General features: G+C 44.6%; 1 protein-coding gene across 1 annotated transcript in view; it reads left to right on the plus strand.

The window, feature by feature from the left end:
• SH3BP5 (SH3 domain binding protein 5) overlaps positions 1–22985 on the plus strand; it is a 51397-nt gene extending 28412 nt beyond the window's left edge. The window contains exons 4-9 of the mRNA XM_030966403.1: positions 3026–3190; positions 11266–11396; positions 15273–15315; positions 17206–17425; positions 20609–20869; positions 21543–22985. Coding sequence (XP_030822263.1) covers positions 3026–3190; positions 11266–11396; positions 15273–15315; positions 17206–17425; positions 20609–20869; positions 21543–21712 — 990 coding nt within the window. The 3' untranslated portion in view covers positions 21713–22985. The remainder of the gene's footprint in view (positions 1–3025; positions 3191–11265; positions 11397–15272; positions 15316–17205; positions 17426–20608; positions 20870–21542) is intronic.
• The last annotated feature ends 183 nt before the right edge of the window (positions 22986–23168 follow it).

A 23168-nucleotide genomic window follows, 5' to 3' on the forward strand; every position in this document is an offset into this window, starting at 1 on the left:
TTCACATTGGCAAAGCCACAAACCTGTTGATGTTTTCCTAATGACAAATGTATCATTCTTTACCCTAGCATTTGTTTTTTCTTTCTCAGACTTTCAGGAAGCTGCTTAAATTAAAGACTGTAGACTGACTTCAGATACCTGCTGGAGCTAAATTGCTATTTGGAGTAACTATATTGCTCGGAAACAAAACAGTGTTTCCAAATTGCCACTGTAGAACAGTATTCCACAAATGCAGCTGGGAGGGTGTGTTTAGGTATGATTTTGTTTCAGTTTTCCATTTACCCACACAATTTAGAGGGCATGAATCTGAATGGATTATGGGCCTAGAGCTGTGGGCTTGCCTATTAACAGCTCCAGCTGTCACTGTCCTACAGGTCCAGGTGCAAGCAGAAATCTAACTGAATTGTAAATTTGGCTTCTGTTTTTTTTTATCATGAAGACAAATCTCCTTTTTTAGAGTCAGTTGGCCATTAAGGCCTTCATGAGAAGGGCTGCTAATACTGCAAGCTACCACTAAGTGTTGTTTTCCATGGGGATTAAGTATCTCAGCTCCTAATGCTCTGCAGGCTTTTTGCTGGCTCAGATGTCTTGATCCCTGACCCAGGTATGTGTGCCAACAGAAACTTCCAAGTGCTGATGCATTACGGTGAGAAAACTGTACTTCTGTGCTTGCATTGCCCCTGGGATCTGGCTGTACTGAGTTTCCAAAGCAGTTGCTTGCTGAGGAGGTTCTGGCTGTGCTAGGAATGGGTCTCCAGTCTGGTTTTGTGTGTTTGTAACTCATTTCACATGTGGGCAGGCCTGCTCATGCAGCAGGGCAGCCAAGGAGCTGAAGCTGCATGAGCAGCCTTATTGCTGGAAGCTGCTGGGACCTGGCTCCCTCTCGTAGAGTCTTCCATGAAAATTGGTCTTGCTCTTCCTCCAGGCATCCTCAGCATTGTTCTGCAGTACTTGGTGCAGGCTCTCACTGGAGTCTTCAATTTATTTCCTGTCTTAAAATCCCATCTCAAACTACTTTTATGGAAACTTTTGGCCTTTATTTGTATTTGATTTCTTTACTAGCGTAGGTCAAACTTACTGGACAGGAAAAAAAAAGTGAGTTTTTAGAAAATTTAGATATTTAGATATTTTGGGGACTAGACTCAAGCTTTTTGCTGTAGTCAGGCTTTTTGATGTATTCTTTGTTGGAAGCCCAGGTTGAGCCTTGTTTAAAGATCCTTAGATGACTTTTTTGTATTGGTGAATTTTTGTGCTTGCTGAGTATCATGGTTTAGGTTAGTTAGTGGCTAAATAAAAATTTTCTATAGTCAGGCTTATTCTGAATTTATAAAATGTATTAATATATTTGAAGCAGGCAGCTGGTGACTGGGGTGATGAGGAGATGTAACATGTGGGGTTTTTTTCAGAGAGGAGAAGAGATAAAGAGATAACCAGGATGGTGTGCATGCACTATCCTTGGCCTAAAGGATCTGTGCTGCCTTGGAATGTGCATTCTACGTGGAAATGAGCACTTTAGTGCCCTGGCTCTTCACAAAGGCTGTAGGCAGGGTGATATGGTGTAAACTACCTGAAAACAACAAAGGACATAGATGAACTTCTCTGTGGAAAACGTCACCAGCCACTTCAGAAGGAAATGCATCAGGGACCTTGGTTGGAAGGAAATTACTGCTCTGATTGTGATGATTTTGATTTCCCTCTCCAGCTAGTAAGTGAAGGACCTCTGACACATAATTCCTATTTTTGCATGGTTACCTTGGGGTGAAGTACCTCCATGTGAGAGAAGAAAGGAAGTAAGAAGAGCTTGCTGCTATTTCAGGACATGGAGGGGGAAACTTAGTGCACTTTATTTCCTTTTGAGACTTGTGTTTAAATTAAGAGTCCATCTCCCCTGCCATGGGACAGGGAGGGAGGGCTTTTTCCATTACCTTTACAAATAACTGTGATGTTTCAAGTGTGGAGGTATTTGCAACTGGTATTGAGGGGGTGTAGCCAGCTGTTTGCTGAAGAAACACACTGTTGTTCCACTTATTTTGTATCAGGGAGTTTTAGCTATATCCCAAATGACCACCATTTCTTCAAGCTAAAACCTCTTCCTTTATTCATAAGACTTTGACATGCAGAATACTACCCTGAGGAAGATAAGGTCCTTTCTCATGTTTGATTGTCAGACTCCTTCTGTGTATATCATGATACGTAAAGTTTTATTCATTATTTTCTTCTGTCAGTCATGTCTGGTCAAAGACATTTTCATAGGTATGTACTGGGTAATTCCAGTTTATTTTTGAAAAATCATTGAAGGGTAAATGAAAACTCTCTTCACAGTGCTGGACGTTCAGTTAATTGTATGTGAGGCTTATATTGGAAGGGTTGTGTTTCTGAGCATAACAGCTCAAAAATACTCCTTTAAATAAAAATCTGTGAAGTATATAATGTAGAAAAATCAGGTAAAGATTTTTTTAAATTTCCTTGGTTATTCTTGTGTCTGTGTGCTGGGGACTTAGTGTACCAGCTGTGTACCAGTGATAGCCAAGTGAAAAAACACCCAAAGAATTAAGCAATCACCATCTCAGAGAACTTGTTTATTCTTTATAGCAAGCTAATAATTCCAAAATATTTCCTCAGTGTGATTAATGGCATATCAGATAAAAATCCACCCTGACTAAATTCAGGGAGTGCCATTCTCAGTGTATTCTTGCCATGCCACTAGTTTGCTATTTCACTTTCTTTTGGTTTGTTCATCAGTGATTAAACCTGCATCATTTGGTGTTATCTCTCAGCCCGGTGCTTATTTGTAGGCCATCAGCTACAAATTTAACTTCTTGGCAAATGACTTCTTTGGGTGGGAACTGCTGCTTTGGCAGGACTTACTGCAGTGAGAAATGTGTCATTTCAAATAAAAGTTTGGGAAACAGTGACACCGGTGTGGCTCTTTGTAAAGGTCTTGGGATTTGTGTCACAGATCTTCTAAATGTGACTGTGAGGGTTTCTTTGTCTCTAATCCCAGACTTTTTTTTTCTGCCTTTAGGCTCAGCTGGAGGCTCAGAGGGCGACTCAGGACTTCCAGAGGGCCACGGAAGTGCTGCGTGCTGCCAAAGAGACCATTTCCCTTGCAGAGCAGAGGCTGCTGGAGGATGACAAGCGCCAGTTTGACTCTGCCTGGCAGGAGATGCTCAACCACGCTACTCAGAGGGTAATAAAAACTTGCACCAGCACCTGCCTTTTCCATGCTTTGTGTTCCCCTGTGGTGTATGAGGCCCAGTTTCTGAAAGACCAGATACCTGACATGTAGGAAATGAAGCTGTGGAAGTGGTGAAGCCTAAGCCTGAGCGGTCTGGGCCTTGGCTGCTTCTGGGACAATTCTAGTTCTCTGGTGGTGCTAGAGTAGTGGAGTAGCTCTCTACAGAAAGTTTTTTAAAAGTTATTACCACCTATTTTACAGGGATAAACAGTATCTTAAGGCATGTCTGCATTTGGAGTTGTGTCAGAATAATTGCATGGGGATGGATGCCTATTCCTGAATATGTGTGTTATGGGAGTGTTTACCCTGGCAAAACAGGGACATGTTCCAGTTTTAGTATAACCTGTTCTTTGTATGGACTAAATTGAACAAGTCACTTTGCTTCAGAAATGTGTGTTTGAATGTGGAATTACTCAAAATCGTGTGTTGCATTTTAAGCTTGCATGCTGCTTTATCCTGAATTAACTTTGGAATTTAGACAAGGTCCTACCTCCTTTGTAAAGTCTTTTTAAACCTACAGAAGAGATGCAGTAACAAAGAGAGACAGTATTCTTTCTTGCAGATGTCAGGAAGAATTTTCCTGTCATTTGTCTTCTCTCTGTTAAAATAAACCTTTCTGCCTTTTTTTTAACATAAAAGAACCAAAAATCCAAGTTAAAAACCTTTGTTCTGCATATACTTAATATGCCAGTGAAGCTGAACTTGCTATTCCAAACATGCTATCATGCCATACAATGCTCATATTGTCTTGCAGCCCTCAGTGCAACAGTTGCTCTGTTCTGTTGCAGAAGCTTCTCAGTTGAAAGAAAGCCTCTATTTCAGAGTGAATTTTAAAATCCAGCTGCCTGATGAAGAAACAGGGAACAGAAAGGATGTTTGCTGTGTGTAGGGGGAGAGATAGAAAACCTGGTATATATTAATGAGAAAATGAACTCCAGGGTACTGTTTGTGTTACTGTCCCTGTTAAAGTTTGGTATTTGGAAATGTAGTGACCTCTGTGTTTATGAGGGGAGCCCACCTTTGCAGTGTGTGTGTGCCAGCTGTCATTTTTCCTGGCTGTAATCCCTGCTCCATGTGAATGAAGTCCAGAAACAGATAATTTTTGATTCTCAGAATTGATAGATGAGAAAACCAGAAGTGTTTAAGGAGTTGCTTAGAGCTTCTGACTGCTAAACTGCTGAGTTTTGGTGGACAGTGACAGCAGTCACATCTGCCACCTACCTCTCTCTAGCTGGCACAACAAAAACTTGTGTTGGGGTGGGTGACGAAAGAAACAATGGCAACCTGAGGGTACAAATGAATTCTTCTTTTCCTTGGATATTTCAAAGGCATCCTTGTGTCCTTCTACAACCCTTGGTCGTTCTCTGACAGTGTGTGAGAGGTCTCAGGTGTTCTGAGATGAGCAAACGCAGTGATTCAGAGCAGCAGCTGGCAGTGTTTGGTGGAGTTGTGCTGGGGGTGTTGATAGGTGCTGTCAGTGATTGCAGGACAGCTGCTTGTTGGGGGGCTGGTTCCAGCCATAATGTCTCTGATTTGTTACAGCTGAACAGTAAAAGGGGTGCTTAGGTGTACTCACTGCAGCTGTAAAATCTCCTGGGCGCTGAGTGGACTGTGTAGAGCAGCTGAGGGCTCCATGAATGGAAAACTTGGAAAGCAACAATTCCCAGTGCTTAAAATAGTTTGGGTGAACTTAGTTCCCAGAAAGCACCCATCTACACCTTTCCATGGTGCAGCAGGTTTTGGGAGAGTTCCATGGAAGTTTGTCTTGTGATTTTCATTGGCTGTGGTGGAGGTCTTAAGGCTAAGGCCAGAGCCAAGAAGGGTGAAAATGCTTTTGGAAGTCCTGACTGAACACACCCAGCATTAGTTTGTTTGGAGTGCTTGACTGAGTTTTGTATCTTCTCTAAGAGTGGGGTGAAAGCTTCCCTTGGCTTCAGTGCATGCAATTAATGAAGTGCTCAGTGTTCAGTGAGGCAAACAGAATGATTGGGATCTCAGGGAGGAGGAAACATTGGCATTGCCTACCAAGCTATGGGTGAAAAGAGGTTAGAGAATGAGATCTTTTAGAACAAAAGTTCTCCTTGACTGCCACAGTGTTGCTGACAACTCAGATCATTAACTATGAATTACATTAGAAATCACTCATGGAGAAAAACTGCTTCTGTGGGTGAAGGCTGAGGGTTAAGAAATAGACATCTTCTACTGGCACATATAAAATTGCTCTTGGAGAAAGCTTTTGCACTCTGGTTATTTGGATTTTCTAGCTTTTTTTGCATGCATTTATAGATGACAGTTGTAGTGGGCAGAGAATAATCTTGCACCAGGCCTTTTACAGCAAGGACTGAAGTGCAGAAAAGCACCTCTGAGCTAAATGTTAGAAGTGGGCTACTGAATCATTTGTTTCTCTTCTGATAGAAATGTTAGGCCAGAGTCAAGTGTTTTTATTTGCTGTTCTTAGGCAGAGGGAGCAGGCTTCACTGAATGAATCTGAAACTTGGAACCAAACCTGAGCCCTGTAGCAGCTTGGTAGCTGACAAACACTGTAAACAAAGCATAAAGAAAAAGGATAAGCGAGAGAACAAACGAGAAACGGATTTTTTACACAGCTATGTGTGAAAATGCTGCCAGGTTACTTTTGCACTTGACCTGATGGATATGGACAAAGACTTGGGTTCCAGGGTACCAAACAGGAAATGCTGTTTCCAGACCCTCACTGGGAGGAAATAGAGATAAGGGTTGTATGTTGTAATTGCTTTTTGATATCTTGATAGTCTGAAAAGCTATTAACACTATTTTTGATGTGATGAGCTATTGGGCTTCTGCAAACAAGACTTTCGTAGCCACTGATCTAGAAAATCATACAATTCAACTGATGCAAAATGGGACAGTTACTGAAATTTTGTTTTTCCTGGGTGAGCTGGGAGCATAATGTGTGGAAAATCTTTCTATTAATGGAACAGGCATATCCAACATGAACATGTACATGGAGTATAGGCTATCACTCAGAAATGTCTTTGCACCTCACAGTTTGAGCTATGTTTCCAAAGGAGGCTGGGAGCATAAATAGGAGCTGGATTCCTGCCTACCTGCCTGTGAAGATGCAACTAATCCCTGTAAGCGTCTGTGCTTGAGCTAAGTGTTCACCACAGAGAAGCACTGGACTGTGGTGCAATCCTGCAAGTCAGGCAACTGCTTTGCTCACTTCTGCACTTAACTTGATGTGTATTTTGGGGTAAAGTCCTGGGGTTTTTTCCTAAATGTCCATTTTTCCAGAGATCTGAGAAGTGTAATGACACTTAGATTGGAATTTAGCTCATGGTGTCATGTCTGGAACCTGGCTGTGTATCGCCATTACTTGCCAAATTTCCATTATGATGAAAGGCGATCTGATCAGTAAGTGGTGTCTGGAGAGCAATTTGTGTGCCCAGAGGGGCAAGTTCATTAAAAGATAAATTCTCTGTTGATTATAATGGAAATGTAGACAGGCATGATGAGCTCTTAAGCTGCCTTGCTTGGGAGGAAGAGTACTGTTCAGTCTTAGCCGTTGGCTTACCAGGATTTTGGTAACTACAGTGTCTCTTTAAAATTTGGAGATGATGTTTTTGCTAGTGGGTACCAGCCTGTTTGTACCTTGAGTTGTAATGCTGCAGTTTGGGGTGCAGAGAGCAGGGCTATGGAAGATACAGGACCAAAGGATATTGAATTTTGGAGGGATGGAGGAAAAAGATCTTCAATTTGTGCTCCTATTGAGAAGAATTCATAAGGATGTACAAAAGGAAAGTATTGACAGATGTATTACATCTAGTTTGACACAAGCTGGAGCAGAAAGGAAGACGCTTCATGAATTTCAAGAGAAATTGCTAATTTCTAATTGCTGATGCAATCTGCAGTCTTAAAAAGGTTCTGCTTTTACAGTCTTTCCTGAGATATGTTGAGTTCATAAATTCTGGCAGGGAGAAGAAATGTTTTGGCTCTTGATCATGAGACATTTTAAAAAGGAGAGGATGAGGGGAGAGTAAAGAGGGAGGAGGCATGCTCCCTCTTGGATTAATTTGGCTTGTGAAGCTCCCTTTGATATTACACAGTGAAGTACCATCTGTCAGTGTAAAATGTGTGGGTGCTTTCGTGATGTAGAGAGGAGAGAGACTTCCTGCAGCTAGAAAAACTTAGAGGAAAAAAGGAGAGAAGAAGAGTCTGTGAAAGAAACAACAAACCACATCTTTCCTTGTCGTGATCTCTGTCACTTTATCCTGGAAATGCAGTGATTTTTTGTGATCTCTCGTATTGTTGATTCTCTCCTCCTGGTTTACTGATACTTCATTGTCTCTTTCCTCTCTTATTTTTAATTCTTCCCCTAGAAGAACAATCAATTTAACGTTTTGTGAAAGAAACAGTCCTTCAGAGTAAATCTCTTGCTTAGATGGTCAGCTTTGCTCAGCTCCACTGATAAAATTGTTCTTTTGCATCTGCTATTATTACTGAAATTTTGCCTGGAGTCCATTTTTACCCCAGATTATGGAAACATTTTGGAACAAAGCTACTTGTACAGACTTATTGATGGTAAATATATACTCTACACTGACCCTCCTTTTCCAGACAACTGGGTAGGAAATAGAGAGTAGGGGAGGAAAGAAGAGGAATTGATCAATCCTGTGTTGGGCGGTTTTGCCTGCTTTGTTTCCCATTACTTGTATCTTATAGCCTGTGCTGCCTGGGAGAGTGAGTTCTGCCTGGGGTAGGTGATCCAGTAGTTAGGGTCAGGCAAGGGCTACAGGAATGTCTGGTGGGTGTGTGGGTATCCTGGAAGTTTTTCTGTCCTGGTGTTTTTGTCCAAGACTATATCCCCTGCTCACACCAAGGGTGAGCTGAAAGGCAGGTACAATATCAGGAGGTGACATGTGTCTTGAGCAGCCTTTGTTTGAAGGGGTGTCATCCTCACTTCTTTTTCTGCCTTTTTCTAAGTGATGCTGCTGCTTCTGTGATGGCTTAGGAGCATCTGCAAGGCAAGGTGGGTGGTAGAAGAACTTGGGTTAGACAAACCAGCTTATTTGGCAACTGTGACCACGAGCTTGTTTACAAGGCCATATGATGCTGCAATTTTTTCACCAAATGTATTATTAGCTCTAATAAAAAGTACTTCTTTCCTACACAAGCCTATCTGTCTTTTTCTAAGCCTTCTTAAGGAGGTGAGGAGTTTGGCTGGCTGGTCTTACATTGAACTTCCCAGCTGCAGAGGTGGCAGCATCATTTGTAGTTTGTTTCTGTCTGCGAGTCCTGATGGACAGCTTGTCCATTTAAAGGCTGTTTGGAAGGGGGGATGATCTCTCTTGTTTCTTCTTGTTTGAATGAAGTGCTTAAATGCATTTTGGCAGGTGATGGATCTCTGCAGAGGTACCTTGCAATCCCCCAGGTAATATCTTCAGCCTCAGGCATGCACCTGGAGCTGCTGTCCCAGGAAAAGGGGACAGGTAGTCTCTGCAGACTTGGTGCATAATGTGAGTATGAGGAGAGAATTCCCACAGGAAAACAAGGCCGTGGGTGGGGCAGGGAGAGAGATTTACTTACATCACTGATTTCTCAAAAGCATGAAGTATACAGCCTTTTTTTTCCCCTTTCTTTCTGGACAAGGTAATGAACATGGGTATATATGTCTGGTATATGTCAAATTCCACGTTTTGTCAGATATTTTGAGGCGTTTGCAATGTGTCATCCTCAAATCCCAGTTCTGCAGGGTTCAGCATTTCTGTGATGTTTGATACGAGACATTTGAAAAATCAGCACAGTACTGGACACTTAACCTGCTTTATGACCCTGGTGTTGGTCATACTTATCATGTGATTTTTCCCAGATATCAAAGTTTATGCTAATTTTGCCCCAAGAATGGATGTGAGGGACTGACATGTAACTGAGCATTGGCAAATTCCAGTTGCTCCATTATTTTGTAGCTTGTGGCGTTTTTAAATTGCAGTTTCCTTGCCACACTAGAAAGAAGATGAACCATCTTCTGTGCAGTCTTTGGAGACTGCAGTTTGGTTTAAGAGATTTCCACATTAAAACCAGCCTTGTCTGACATGTTTCACTAAGGCAAGTCTTTGCACCAACTGACTTTAAAACAGTTGTTTGAGATAAGAGGCTGCAGTTTATTTTTCAGGATGCAGGAGAGAATATGTTATGAGCCTGATAGATTATTTTTTCCCCTTTCTTTGAAAATGAATGCCTTATATATATGAGAAAGTTGAAGGGTGTTGGGGTTGAGTATATTATTTTGTACCTGATGAGAAGATCCTTTGAAAACCTTTATTTCTCATAGTTTAAAGTTCTAGCAATTCTTTAATAATGAGTGGTGTGTGCAGATGAGCAAAAAGTGTGGCAGCAAGAACTCCAAGTTGATGCTGATTGCTTTGGCAGTTTCACTCTTTCATTTAGGCATCAGAAAGGACAATATGACAGTTTTCCTGAGAGGAACAGTGATCCCAGTGAGTCGGAGTTGCCCATCTCTTTTCCTTGTTCAGTTCAGCCTGAGGGCTGGGAGGACTAGCACACCTTTAAAAAAAAAAAATTTAAGCTTTGTGGGTGAGGTTATTTAAAATCAAGATATTTTGAATATTCTCTCTGCATATGTGAGCTCAGATGTAGTCTGGTGGTGGGAGCCAGGAGGAGCAAATTTATGTGAAGTTGTGGAGTAGTTGGAATCACAGCTGAGGCATTTCAGAATCCAGTACTGGAGGGAATCAAGTCCTGCCATTTTTTTGTGTGAATACCTTTATAGCTGCAAAGCAGGAAGCTTAAAAAAACACCTGCTTTCCCTTCATTGACAGACCAACAGAGAGGTGTCACCACTTTTCCGACTTCAGAAAAATCGGTCACCTCCCTGCCTGGATCTTGATAGCTAGCGCACCAAATAAAACACATTTTCTGTGTTTTAGATGTAATTTTAGTATTGTCTGTAAGCAGTCAAGACTGCTTACAGTACACCTCTGACATCTCAAATTTGAACAATAAAAGTACCGTGGATAAAATTACAGGCAAAGCGTGGCTGTGGGATACCAGCAGTGCAGCTAACGGAGAGACATTTACTTTCCCTCTCCCAATGCTTGTGACAACCCATTCAGTGAAAAAAAAAAATTCCTAATAGCCAATCTAAACCTCTCCTGGAGCAGCTTGAAGTCTTTTTGTCTTCCCTGTAGCTTGTTACTGGGGGGGAAGAGGCCGATTCCCACCTGGCTACACCCTCCTTTCAGGAGGTTTTAGAGAGCAATAAGGTCTCCCTGAGCCTCCATTTTCTCCAGGCTGAACACCCCCAGCTCCCTCAGCTGCTCCTTATCAGACTTTGTGTTCTAGATTCTAGATATCTGGATACATGAGGACAGGGGGCTGGTCATCAGCATAACTCTCCTTGCCTGCCTGGTGGGAGTGTCAGCTCAGGGCATGAACCTTTGCATTTTCGGTGTTGAAACTGTGATTTCAGGCATGTCAGCTGTTCTTAAGGGAAGAGCCATCTTGGACACAGTTTTCTAGTGACTGGTTGTTCAGGCCAAACTGTGTTTGAGTCCTCCCTCTGCTGTGGTTGGTGTCCAGCCCTTTCCAGTGTGATGGGGCTGCAGCTGGGAGCTGAGCAACCAGCAAGCTCTCTGCTGGGAAAGTCAGGTTCCAGGGAGAGGAGCAGGAGGAAACAAACATGGCTGTTGAATGTGTCTGGGTGACTTCTGCTAGTGTTGCTCCACTTGTGAATATCTTACTGGGTTAAAAAATGGATGTTCTCAAAAGCTGAGGGTCTTCTAAACTTCCTGTAAGAGAGATTGTGTGAAAAGCTGTAACACCTTTGTCATAATTTACACAGTATTTGAGGACCTGCTGCTCTTTTTGGGAAAGACTTTTAAGTAGGTTCACTGGAAGTAATTTTTTCTGTACCCTCACTTTCCTGACATGAGCTGATTGGAGAGATTGTGAAGTTGCTGTTAATTGAAATGATAAGAAGTGGATCACTGTGTCTTGGTGCTCAACCTGTTTTTTTTCCCCTCTTGAAGGTCATGGAGGCAGAACAGACCAAAACGAGAAGTGAGCTGGTTCACAAGGAGACTGCAGCCAAATACAATGCTGCCATGGGAAGGATGAAACAACTGGAGAAGAAGCTGAAAAGAGCCATCAATAAATCAAAGTATGTTTTATGTTTGGAGAGGAGTTTAGTGGTGAAAACTGTTTGGGGGAAATACCTGTTCCATGGGGTTTTTGGACTTGTGGAAGTGTATTGCTCTTTGGGTTCCTCTCTGTGTGTAGCAGCCTCACAGCACAACTGGTACTGGTATTTGTCCTTGTTCTTCTGAGTGCCTTTTGAAACACCTGACTCAATGGACTGGTGAACTGGGATAAGAAACCTTTCCTGAGCAGCATCTTGGTCTTGTTCTAGTGCACCGAACTCCTTGGTGGTGTGTGATTTGAGGAACAGGCCCATGGGATCCACGCAAGTGCTGTCTGCAGAGCTCTGTGGAGATGTTTCACAGCCTAGGATTGTTCACAGTTCTTATTTTTAGTTAGGAGAGCAACAAAGCAAGTGACAGAAAAGCTGAAAGGTGCGAGACTGCACGGGTGTAAGGTGCTGTACACGAGGCTTGTTTACTTCCTCCTGCTGCCATGGCAAAGCTGTGTGAGAGCTGTTCTTGGGGAAGGAAACACCCTTCAGAAGGCATAGCTAAGCAGCTTGTGTCATTAATAATTGTGTCTGCATTTACTGTACAGTTTGGCTCTGTTGCAGAGAAGTGAAACAGCTTTTTGCTCAGAACCTGTTTAAAGTTTTGGCCCTGTTTACAACCAATTCTTAATCCTCTTTATATTTCACAGTCTTTTTTTTTTCTTAATATTTCCAGACTGTGGCTTGTCTAAACAATCTGCTTGCTGTATTTAGCTTTTAATCCCCTCCATCTAAAAATGACTTTTTGGTGAAATCGGTCAACTAAAAATCTATTTTGATTGGTGTTTGCTCAATTCAGGAAAGGATTAGCACTTCTCAAGCAAGATTCAAGAATGTTTGCTGAAACAGTGTAGTGGTGTGACTTCTTAGGATGAGCTGCATGCTGTTTGTCTAGCACTGCACCGGGGCTGTGAAAACCATCATCAGATCCCCAAATGACAGATCCCTCTGGATAAGGGCAATAGCTGAGAAGAGTTTTGGCTGCCAGGAGTTCCTTCCTTGCAATAAGATTTAAAATAAAGACCATGATTAAGTTGTCAGTGGGGTCCTACACAGCTTTTTATGATGGTGTGGAGCCTGGTTTCTCAGCTGCCTCTTGTGGGACGTGCCTCTGAGTTTTCATTTCTTTGCTGGAACTACCCTCAGAGGGGTGTCTTGTGTCATTCTCCTCGGCCCAAGCTGGTTTCCACTGCTGTGGAAGGATCCCAGTGTATTCTTTTGTCTCACAGCAGGGCTGATTGCAGCATAAGCCATCTAGGTAGGGTGTTTCAGAGATCCTTTAATAAAGGGTGTGCAGAAATGCCACTTCTAACCTAGTACTGATGTGAAAGATGCCTGGTGGCACAAACAGTCGTGGATGTCTTTGAAGTTATGCTACATAGGGATGTTGGAAAGGTCAGTTGTCTCCCAGCATTGCAATTTTCACATAAAGGAAAATTGCAGCTGAGCTGAAAACATCACTGGTGTCAAGTGGCTACAGAAACTGCGAAATGAGGCTGCTGAATTTGCAGCTGTGTGTATTGTAGGCTGTAGCTGGCCTCTAGCTGCTCTTCAGGAAGGATTTAACACCAGCATCCTGCTCTAACCCTCTCCCTGCGAGGTGTGACAGCACTGGCTGTAATTTAGGCCTTTCTGACCTTTTGTTCATCTTCTCTTTAAACTTATGGATAGACACACTGAATGAGTTGCTCTCTTTTGGGCAGAAAATTATTTGTGTTTGCTGCTTGCTTCAGTTGGGATTAAGATGCTTAAAGCATTACTGTTTTGAAATCAAGACTGGGGCATCCTGGAGGAAAGTAATTTAGCTGATTTGCTGGGTGAAGTTGATGAGCAAAGGATTATTGGGTAGTTTTGTTTTGGTTTTGCTTTTAATTTAGATTTTGGGTGCTTACTTGCTTGTGACCTATGAATGTGCATACGGCTGCATGTTCTTAACAGTTACCAGATCTTCTGGCTCAGTGCCTCTGAGCTGTGGATAATGAACTTGCCTGTGTTAGCTGGTTTTTGGAAGTCACTTTCTGCTCTGGTGACTTGGGCAAAGTGGCTTTCACTCATCCTGTCACTGCCTTGAAAAGCACTTTGTCAGTGCAGTGCCCTGGGCTCAGCTGTAGGACACCAGAGAGCAGCTCTCTGCCCTGCTGAGTTACAGACCAGCCCCCAATGGCTACAGGGCCGTGGATGTGAGGGAATGAAGGGACCCTGGGACCCATTGGAGTGTCTCTGCCAGTGCCCTGGTTCCTGCTGGCTCCAGGTGCCCAGCTCTGTGTGTGCCATGAGTGAGCAGGAGTGTTTGTGAGCTCCTGCACACCAGGCTTTGTGATCTCCTTGTGCTGCTGAGCTGCGGTTTCTCTCAGCTGTTGCAATGAGACATTCTGGCTCTGGTGTGCACAGGGATGTGTTTGTGGACACACACACATGCAGGTATGGATTGCTTTTTCACACCTTGCAAACACACTTGTGCTTGACACTGATAGAGAGGGGACTTTTCCCAAGGCTTGTGGAAGCTGGTGGGAGGTTAGGACTCGAGCCTGGTTGTTCCCTCCCAACTGGCACCAGGGTAAGGAAGGTTGAGAATCAGGTCATTTGAAGTGAGTGGGTTTCAGTGCTTTCCCTGTGCATGTTTCCCTGCAACACCATTCTGTCAGTATCTGTGTGCTACCATTGCTTTGGGGTAGGGCTGTACAAGTCCTTTGTCTGTTGGTCCCAAATTCTCAACTGCAGTGTTTTATTTGGCCTGGCAGTGCATCTGTGTAGCCTTTGGCAGGGTGATGTCCCACTAAGGGAAGGCAGAGGTGCATTTTGGCTGGATTGGTGTCACTGGAAGCATTGAGACTTGACTGTGTGCTCCTGGTGATGGTGGGAGGGTGCTTAAAAATATCAGAGCTGGAAATAACCTACTCTCTTGGAAACACCACTCAGTTATTTTGTCTATGACTGTGTAGGGAATTCAACCCTTCAAAGAATATAGGATCATAGGATTAGAAAGCCACAGTTTCACACTCCTGAATTCTAGTGTATGGTCCAAAATGCAGTTGCAGTAGGGCTTAGAGCTCAGAAGAGCCTTGCTGTCAGGGTAGAAACACAACAGGGGTAGTTCACATTTCTACTTTCCTGTAAAGCCATATCTGATTGTTTGTCTCTCCCCTACTTTCCAGGAGAGCTTCTGAGAGGGGAGGAGCATAGTGAGCCTTGCTAAATAACAGGGCTATTATTTTTTTCTCTGCTCAGAGTTGTATCAGAAGATATTGGCTTGTGGGCTTCAAAACTTTGAGGGTGGAAAGTGGTTTCTAGGCTTTGTACTGCACCTCTTGTACCCCTGTCCTCTTGCAACCTTATAAGCAAGTTTAGGGAAGTGCCTGGTGGGCCACTGTTGGGAGGTGCTGTGCCCTTATGTGTGGTGCTCTGACCTCCCTTCACACTCTCCCCTTTACTGAAAAACCCAAGAACTGCCCCTCCACTCCCCACACCTGAACACAGAGAAGGTTCAGCTTCTGTAGGAATATACATGTGCCATGGGCTCAGAGAGGATGCCTATGCCTGCAGTTGGATGTTACATGTTAAATATCTTGCAGAATCTAGGCCTGGAGGAATTATGCTGTCAACTCCAAAAACTGGAATTTTGCAATTTGTATTTAGGTCAAAGGACCCATGAGGAATAGATGCATTAGGGAGTAAGAGAGAGACACTGAGAGCATGTGTAGGTGTTCCATCATCTGGATATGGTCTCCTGGGATTGCAGTGATACACAAAATAGCTGTGTTAATGCTACAAAGAGAGCAACTCCCACGCCAGTACATGGCATTCAGTCCCAGTGATTGTAAACAATTCTTCTTTGTTTTTCCACAGACCTTATTTTGAACTCAAGGCGAAGTACTATGTTCAGCTAGAGGTACGTATGTAATTCACATCCATCTGAAACTCTTTACTGCTTACAGTAAATACTGAAATTACATCTCAAGTGCTCTGACAACTATGTTGTGTTTCTATACAAAACCAATTCAAAACCTCTTGAGCAATTTGCTAAGCACAATTTAAAGATTAAAGACTAAGAGAGTCTTTGTTTCCTTGTGTGAAATAAGAGTGTTTGAACTCTGTCAGAAGCAAAAGAGTACAGTTTGACTATCTTTCTTCTTGTAGTTTAATGTGTCTGGGATTTACTTGTTTGTTGTGGGTTTCATTTTTTTTCCCCCCCTATGTTTTATGCTTCAGACTGTTTAACTGTACTTGGGGTGCTCTTTTATGTTCACTGGCTGGATCAATTAACAGAATAAATAACCTGCTTGCAGTGCTCAAATACCATGCAGATGTGAATTTCTGATTTGGAGTTTGGCATAAGAGGGATTTGGGGTTTGGCTGGATAGGCTTCCAGGACTTTTTGGCATCTCTGCAGTGCATTGTGTGTGGTGCAGCAATGTCTGGCCAGTGCTTGGGCACAGCACATGCCCTGCAGGGCACAGTGGCCCTGGGCCAGGCATGGCAGTGCTGTGTGGGATGGTAATCCCTGCTGTTACAGCCAGTCTTGGAGCTGCTAGGGATGGGAGGGCAGGGCAGCCCTACAAGTTCAAACACAAGAGTCACTCTCTTTCTACTTGAGTGACTTTTGCTACATGTGGCCCCTAAAATGGGGGACTCTGGCTCCTCACAGTTGCAGGGTAGTGGCCAGTGCTGTTGTTGTGTGGGATGGGCACAGGGTTTGAGTGGAGCACGTTGCCTTGGACTGCTGGCCATGGGTGCAGGAAGGCTCCAGTGGGGTGCTGGGTCACTTGGACCCTAGCTAGAAAAGGATTCCCATTCCTTGTCTGGGGTGCAGGGCATATCCCTCAAAGGTTTTGTGAGCCCTTTCCTGCCTGAGATTCAGCAGCATTTTGTAAGCCTCAGAGACTCTGGTGTGCACCTTTTTCCCTGCCAGGTTCCAGGCTTGGGTGCTCTTTCCTCCTCTGCCTTGCCTGCCTGCAGCTGCTGCTGCATCAAGCTGAGCCCTTGCCTGCCCTGGGCTGGCTGCCAGGCCAGTAATCCCTGCTGCCTAGAAGCATCTTTTGAGAAATTCCTTTATTTCCACGGGCAAAGGCACACTGTTTGTGGGCCTATTGCTTCTCCATGGCAGCTGCTCAGTGCCCTCCTGAAGCAAGGTGATTGTGTAAACCGTATGAAAAAAGCACAGATGGTTTTTTTTGTGCATTAAAAGCAAGCACTGAGAGAACTACAGACACACAAGCAATGTTTCCCCTTTGGGAAATAGGATGCACAACACTTCTGCCCTTGCTGTAGGGTGGTGTTTGTGCCTGGGGACACAGGAACTGCTGTATTACAGCTGTCAGGGTTTGAGGTTTGCAGCTTTCTGCTCTGCAGGTTTAGTGAGCAAAGTTGGGTTTGATGCTCAGCAGAGAGTGAGGCTCAGCCCCCTCAGGGGTGGCCCCCAGTCCTGCTGTGCCCTGCAGACTGAGGGGTGGTTCTGGGATAAGCAGTGACATAGCTGAGAGCTGCATTCCTGTTAAGGAGAGATCCTGCATGCTCACATCTTAATGGGACCCCTGCTCTGTGCTTAGCCAGGGGCCATGGCCACACTCCAGAGGCAGTTCCAGCCCCTGGCTCCCATGGTTTGCTTTGCTGTTGTCTCCTTCACAAGTGGCAATGCTTGGGCCAGGGTGCTTCTCAGTTCTGAGCTCTCCCATCCCCTAGATACCAGCCCAGTTTGTGCTTGCCTGGACACGTAACAGGGAGCTGTGTGCTGTGCCTTGTTTGTAGTGAAGGTCCATCTAATCCCTGTCTCCCTTGTTAGCAACTGAAGAAAACAGTGGATGACCTGCAGGCCAAACTGGCCCTGGCAAAGGGGGAGTATAAGACTGCCTTGAAAAATCTGGAGATGATCTCAGATGAGATTCATGAGAGGAGAAGGTCCACTGCCATGGGGCCCCGAGGGTGTGGCGTGGGTGCCGAGGGGAGCAGCGCCTCTGTGGAAGACCTGGCAGCGAGTAAGCCGGAGCCAGACACCGTCTCCAGTGAGTACAGAGCACTCTCCTGCTTGGGAACATCCCATGGGCATTGTAAGAAATGCTGATGTTAGGGCTGCTCTGTGTATTCTGCAGTTTTGAAATGTGCTGGCTGCTGTGGGACTGTGGCTAAATTGTGATGCTTCTTGTTATTGCAGGAGTTGATTACAAATTCTTTAATAGGCAACTTTCAAGGGAAAGGGTAATGAGTTAAAGTGCATCAGCCATTCCCTTTACATCCCTGTAGTTTTTTGCACAGTGCTGTATGAAAGGAGCAAAATGAACACACTCCAAAGCTTGTGTCTAATTTTACACCAGTGTAAAATTACACCAGTGCTGCTGGCAGTGACTCTCTTGGGGAGGCTGCAGGCTGTGGCAGATCATTCAGGCAGTCTGGGAACAGACCTTCTGGATCAAGGGCTTGTCTTCCAGTGCTGGGCCTGTGGCACAGGGAGCTAAAGTTGTGGCTACAGTAGTAGAGAAAGGTGTGATGCTCGCAGGGAAGCATGTAAGGATAAGCTCCTTTGTGCTGCAGAGTCTTCTGCCAAGGTGTGATTTCAGCAGAGCATGTGTGCTGTGAGCAAGGGAAGTGAAGAAGCAGCAATATGCTGCTGCAGTGTGCTGAGAGGCTCTGTAGGAGAAATGTGGTACAGCAACAACCTCCAAGGAAGCTCCAAACAAGCAAGGTAACCTCTGCCCTCTGGTGACACGTGGGGACCTTGTCTTGCAAAGTCTGTTGTATGGTGAGTTTGCATTTGTCCTGGCTCTGGGTGAAAGTGGAGAGATGGACATTACATGTGGCCTACTTTTGCCTCCTTCCTGGACACTTTTTCCCCTTCTTGATGCAGAAAGTCTTTTTCTTGCTGCCCAGTCCCACAAATTCCAGTTTAATTTGTATTTCAGCTTCGTTTCTACAGGGAAAACTCTAGGTCAGGATTGCAAGAGTTGATGATTGCACAGCCCTGGTGCCCAAAGGCAGAAGATGCAATTTCCCCATAAACATCAGTGTGTACTGGCACTGAGGCCTTGTAGGTCCATGGTGCAGCCTTGGGAGCTGGGAAGCAGGCCTGGGCTGGCCTCCACCCTCTGCAATGGCAGGAGTTCCTGCACGATGTGTTGGAGCTCTCACTCGGTACGGTGCAGCTGGGACCTGAGTTGCAGCAGCAAGGGAGGGCTGTGTCTGGACAGCTGATGCAGCTAAGTTTCAGTATGGCTGCTTATCTTCTGCCACCCTTAATTCCTGAGGTGGACCCTTTCCAACCTAAGCAGGAATTGTCTCTTTTGGATACCTGCAAGTCCCCCTCCTCATGCAGAAGGCCTCCTGAAAGCCTTAGGTATAACTGAGTTTTAGGGTATTTTTTACTGAAGGAATTCAGGGACCGGGGATATAGGGGCAGAAAGAGCCAGGCAAGTTAATGTTAGTATTAGTTGCTGGCTCCCCTGGCTGCAGGCAAGGACCAGCAGCGTGGGCTCATCCCTTTCTGAATTGCACAGTCTGACAAGAGTGGAAAGACATCAGCTTGTGTCTGGTGCCAACACAGAACTGGGTTATGACAGGGCAGGACTAGCAGACTGGATTAAATAATAACAATAGCCTGGATTAAGTCCTCATTGTAATGTGTGGGGAGCTTTCCACCAAGGTCCTTCTGTATCTTGATTTCTGTCTGCTGGAGTTGGATAACACCTTGTCATCAGCAGGAGTTTCTTGGCCCTTGCAGATGCTCCTGTGCATTATGGTGAGTTTTTAGACCGTGAAAAGCAAGCTACAGTTTAAGCTGTGCCATGTGTAGACTGCCTGATGTCAGTGCTTCTTGCCAAGCAGAGGACTCTAATTGGAAACACCTTTTTTGCCAACCCTTTTATTGCTTTCTCCCCCACAAAGTTATCTGTACTGCTCACCATATATTGATGAAACACAGCAAGTGAGAAGAAAGGCCCCTCTGCAGTCTTAGATTTGACTTCATTAAAAACAAAACAACAAAACCCAAACCACAAGAAGAGCTGTGTCTGAGTATGAAATGCCCTGGAGAAGACTCAGGAAGGTGGATAATGTTGTTATCCATTTTATGTTTGAAACCTTTGGGGTCGATTTTGCAATGTCTAAGTGCAGTTCTGCAATCTGCAAGTCCAGCAGAAAGAGGCTGAACATCTCTTCCATAAAAATGGCAGGAACAGCATCTGCTGGCACCTTTGTGGCCGAGTGGTACCTGTGAGCCCCAGGCTGCCAAGGTGACAGGAGAACTTATTTGAAGCTTCTCCTTTGAGCCATTTTGCTAACACCTCTGCTTTGCCCCTGCTGCTCTTCCAAGGCGATTCTGAGCCTGGCTAACAATGGCAGGAATTGCCAGGAGGAGGAATTGAAGCTAACCTCAGGTCACTGTGGATGTCTTGCTGTGTCTGGGACTTCTTCAGGCCAGTGGGATTCCAGCACACTCTTGTGTGGTGGAGAGGCTGATGTGTGTAGAGAACCTTCTGATCCCAGTGGGACTGCTTATGTGCAGGAATCTTTGGTCCCCAACCTGCAATGAGCCTCTGAAGTGTGTTGAATTTCAGCAAAATCTACACCCTTGTGTTGCACAAAATGGAGCCTTCTTTAATGGTTTTTTCCTCTGGCTGTTCATAAGGAGCCTGCAGCTTAACCCAGACAGAGTTTGGAGTGGGTTTGCTTTAATTAGAATTTAGATCTTAGCAAACACAAGCAGGGAAAAGAATATATGTTTTGGTTTTTAAAATTTATTTATTTTGGTGTTGTTTGGTGATCCTTATTCAAAAAGAAATCTTGGGACCTGTGTCTTTCTAATTAGCACCTTAAATAACCAGGAGGCTGCACAGGGATCAAGATAGTGCTGGGGAGGCAGACACAGGGAATTAGGCTCTAACCTAAGTTGTCTACTGAAAACCACAAATGAACAAGGCCAGCAGGGCTGGTAAAAATCCAAGAGCTCCTTGGCATGAGGAGCAGTAGCTACTGCAGTGCTGGCCTTGCATGGCCTGGCTGGCTGGCAGGTGTGCTGCTGCCCAGGGCAGAACCTGGCTAAGGCTTTGCACAAGGGACAGAAAACCAGAGGGGGCAGCCCATGGGTTAGCAGTGTGTCTGTGTATGGAAGATGCAAACCTGAAATTTGCCTTTGCCTGGGAAGGTGCAGGAGGGGAGGCTGAATTACTGACTGGAATATTCTTTGAACATTGCAGTGGCTTCAGAAGTGTTTGAGGATGACAACGGCAGCAGCTTTGTGTCCGAAGAAGATTCAGAAACTCAGTCAGTGTCCAGCTTCAGCTCTGGTCCTACGAGTCCCTGTGAGGTGCCCACTCAGTTTCCTCCTGCCACACGACCTGGAAGCCTGGACCTGCCCAGCCCTGTCTCCCTCTCTGAGTTTGGGATGATCTTCCCTGTCCTGGGCCCCCGGAGTGAATGCAGTGGGGCCTCCTCCCCCGAGTGTGAAGCTGAGAGAGGTATGCACAGCTGGATACACCCTGGGCCAGTGCTCTTCAGCCTCATAAAGGGAGCAGGAAAACCTTCCCAGCTCTCCTAGGCATATGCCAGAGAATGCTCAGGGCTGCTGGCTGCTTCTTTGGGGAAGGCCCTGTGTCTCAGAGTTAACAGCAATGTCTGCAATGTATTAATTACTGTTCTCCTGGCTGGGAACGTTCCCCAGTTCTGCCTTAGTGCAGGGGTTTGAGATTTCTCACTAAATAAGTGATCAGTGGGATTCTCATGGTACATTTATTTGGAGGAAAATCTGAGTTCATTTATTTAAATTACTATCCTGCTTTTTGAAAATCTTGCTTTCCAGGGGAAAAAAAGCCAAAGCAAAATCCCCACAAAAAATAACATGCCAGAAGGAGCTTGTTGCAGGCTCTGCCAGCCCTGGCTGACTAATTCAGACTAGAGGATTACCACTGCCCTTGTCTGCTCCATTTTAAGGCTGTTCTCACTAATTTGCTGATGCAGTGCACAAGATGAGCATGGCTTGGAAGGCCAACTTGGTCTTATTACAGCATCTTGCTCCTGCTCCTGTAATTTCTGTGTGCTTTGACAAAGGAAGATGCAGAGGCACCTGCTTGAAGCGCTTAACTTGCAGAATGAAATCCGGGTTTAACGTGCAGTTTAATCCTTTCTTTGCAGGGGATAGGGCGGAAGGGGCTGAGAACAAGACAAGCGACAGAGCGAACAAGAACAGGAGCAGCTCCTCGGAAGGGCTGGCTCTGGATAACCGAATGAAGCAGCTCTCCCTGCAGTGCATGAAAATCAAAGAGGGAATTTGTGCGGGCAGGAAAGCTGCCCAGATTGGCTGAGGCCTTCTCGTGCCCCATCCTGAATAATGGGAGTCTAAATATTTATACATGAACTTCTAAGTGTTTGAAGAACGTTGTGCCAATAATATATGCCAAATCTTAAGCGTTTACTCTGAGAATTTAAAAATGCACTAAGAAGTTTAATTGATGTGGAGGGCTGAAGTTTTTATTCAGTAAATCCTTTGTAGGCCGGACGAGTTATCAAGTGTTTAAGCTGTGCTCATATTTCACAGACTTTGTAAATTGTTTTGTAGCAGCCTGGCTGAAGCAATAACTAGTAATGTTCCCGTGTAAATTCATGCCAGTCGGGGTCTGAAATTCAAGCCAGACTTTTGCAGAGAGTGGTTTGGCTTCGGTTTTGTAGAATGAAATGCTCTTTAGATACAACCAGTCTCTTGAGTACAAGTGGCATAATCTTTAAACATCTGTATTGGTCTTTATTATGCTGAAACTGTAGAAATATTTTGTATACAGGAAAGCTGTTGCATGTGGGGGGTCTGAAAGCCTTCACTCTTCCCTTGGTGCTCACAGAAAATAAAATGAGTCATGCCTCTAAAAGCCTATAAAACAGATGGATGACAGGAAGGGGATGGTAATGCCCAGCAGTGGGAGGCCCTTTCTAGACACCTTCCTGAGTCTGGCTTGGACTCTGCAGGTGATTCCAGTGACCAAAAAGAGTTGATTGGCCCCTTGCCCTTCTGCTTCCCTGAGAAGTGAAGAATTATTTTTCAGCACTTTAAGTGTTTTTTGGTTGTTTTTTCTTCCCCTCAAAAATGGGAGTCATAGATGTTTTCAGGATGAGTATGATAAGGAGTTTGCCCTTGAAATATGCATGAAGAAAAGGAATTGCCAGTGTAGATTGACAATGTGTTCTTAAGCTTCTCTGTAGGTTGTACTGTGTGGGGGTTTATAACTGTTAAAGGGACTTGGGATTTTAGTATGCCCTAGACAAAGTGTTCAATAAAACTAGAAAGGGCACGGGGCATGTTTTGCCAGCAGCTGTTAGGCAGTAGTAGTGTCTGATAATTATGCTAATAAGTGGTAGTAAAAACCCTAGGACTCTTCAGTTTTGGTGACTAAGCATTTCTGAAAGCACCATTTTCTCTAAAATGTCAGTTTATATTGTTGATTTGATGGGAATCTTAGTATTGCCCAAAGTATTTTCTATTCTGTTTTTGCAGTCCTGTTGTATTTCATCCCTGCCACAGCTTGTGTATCTATTCTCAAAGTTAATGTAAAATTCTTCACACTACAGTAAACATTTTTGTTTTCCACATTTTGAGTCTGTGCAAGTGAAGTTTATCTCAAGTGCTAGGAACCAGTCTTCTCCCACAGCAAGTTCAGCCTCCAAATATCCACTTCCAGCTGAAGACTGCAGGCTGAGGTCACACGGGTATTAGAATCCATTGAGGTACGTGGGCAACTGGTGCCTCTTTCTAGCTTCCCAAATCCCTGC

The sequence above is a fragment of the Camarhynchus parvulus genome, chromosome 2, assembly GCF_901933205.1.
Source record: "Camarhynchus parvulus chromosome 2, STF_HiC, whole genome shotgun sequence".
In the NCBI taxonomy this organism is placed as follows: domain Eukaryota; kingdom Metazoa; phylum Chordata; class Aves; order Passeriformes; family Thraupidae; genus Camarhynchus; species Camarhynchus parvulus.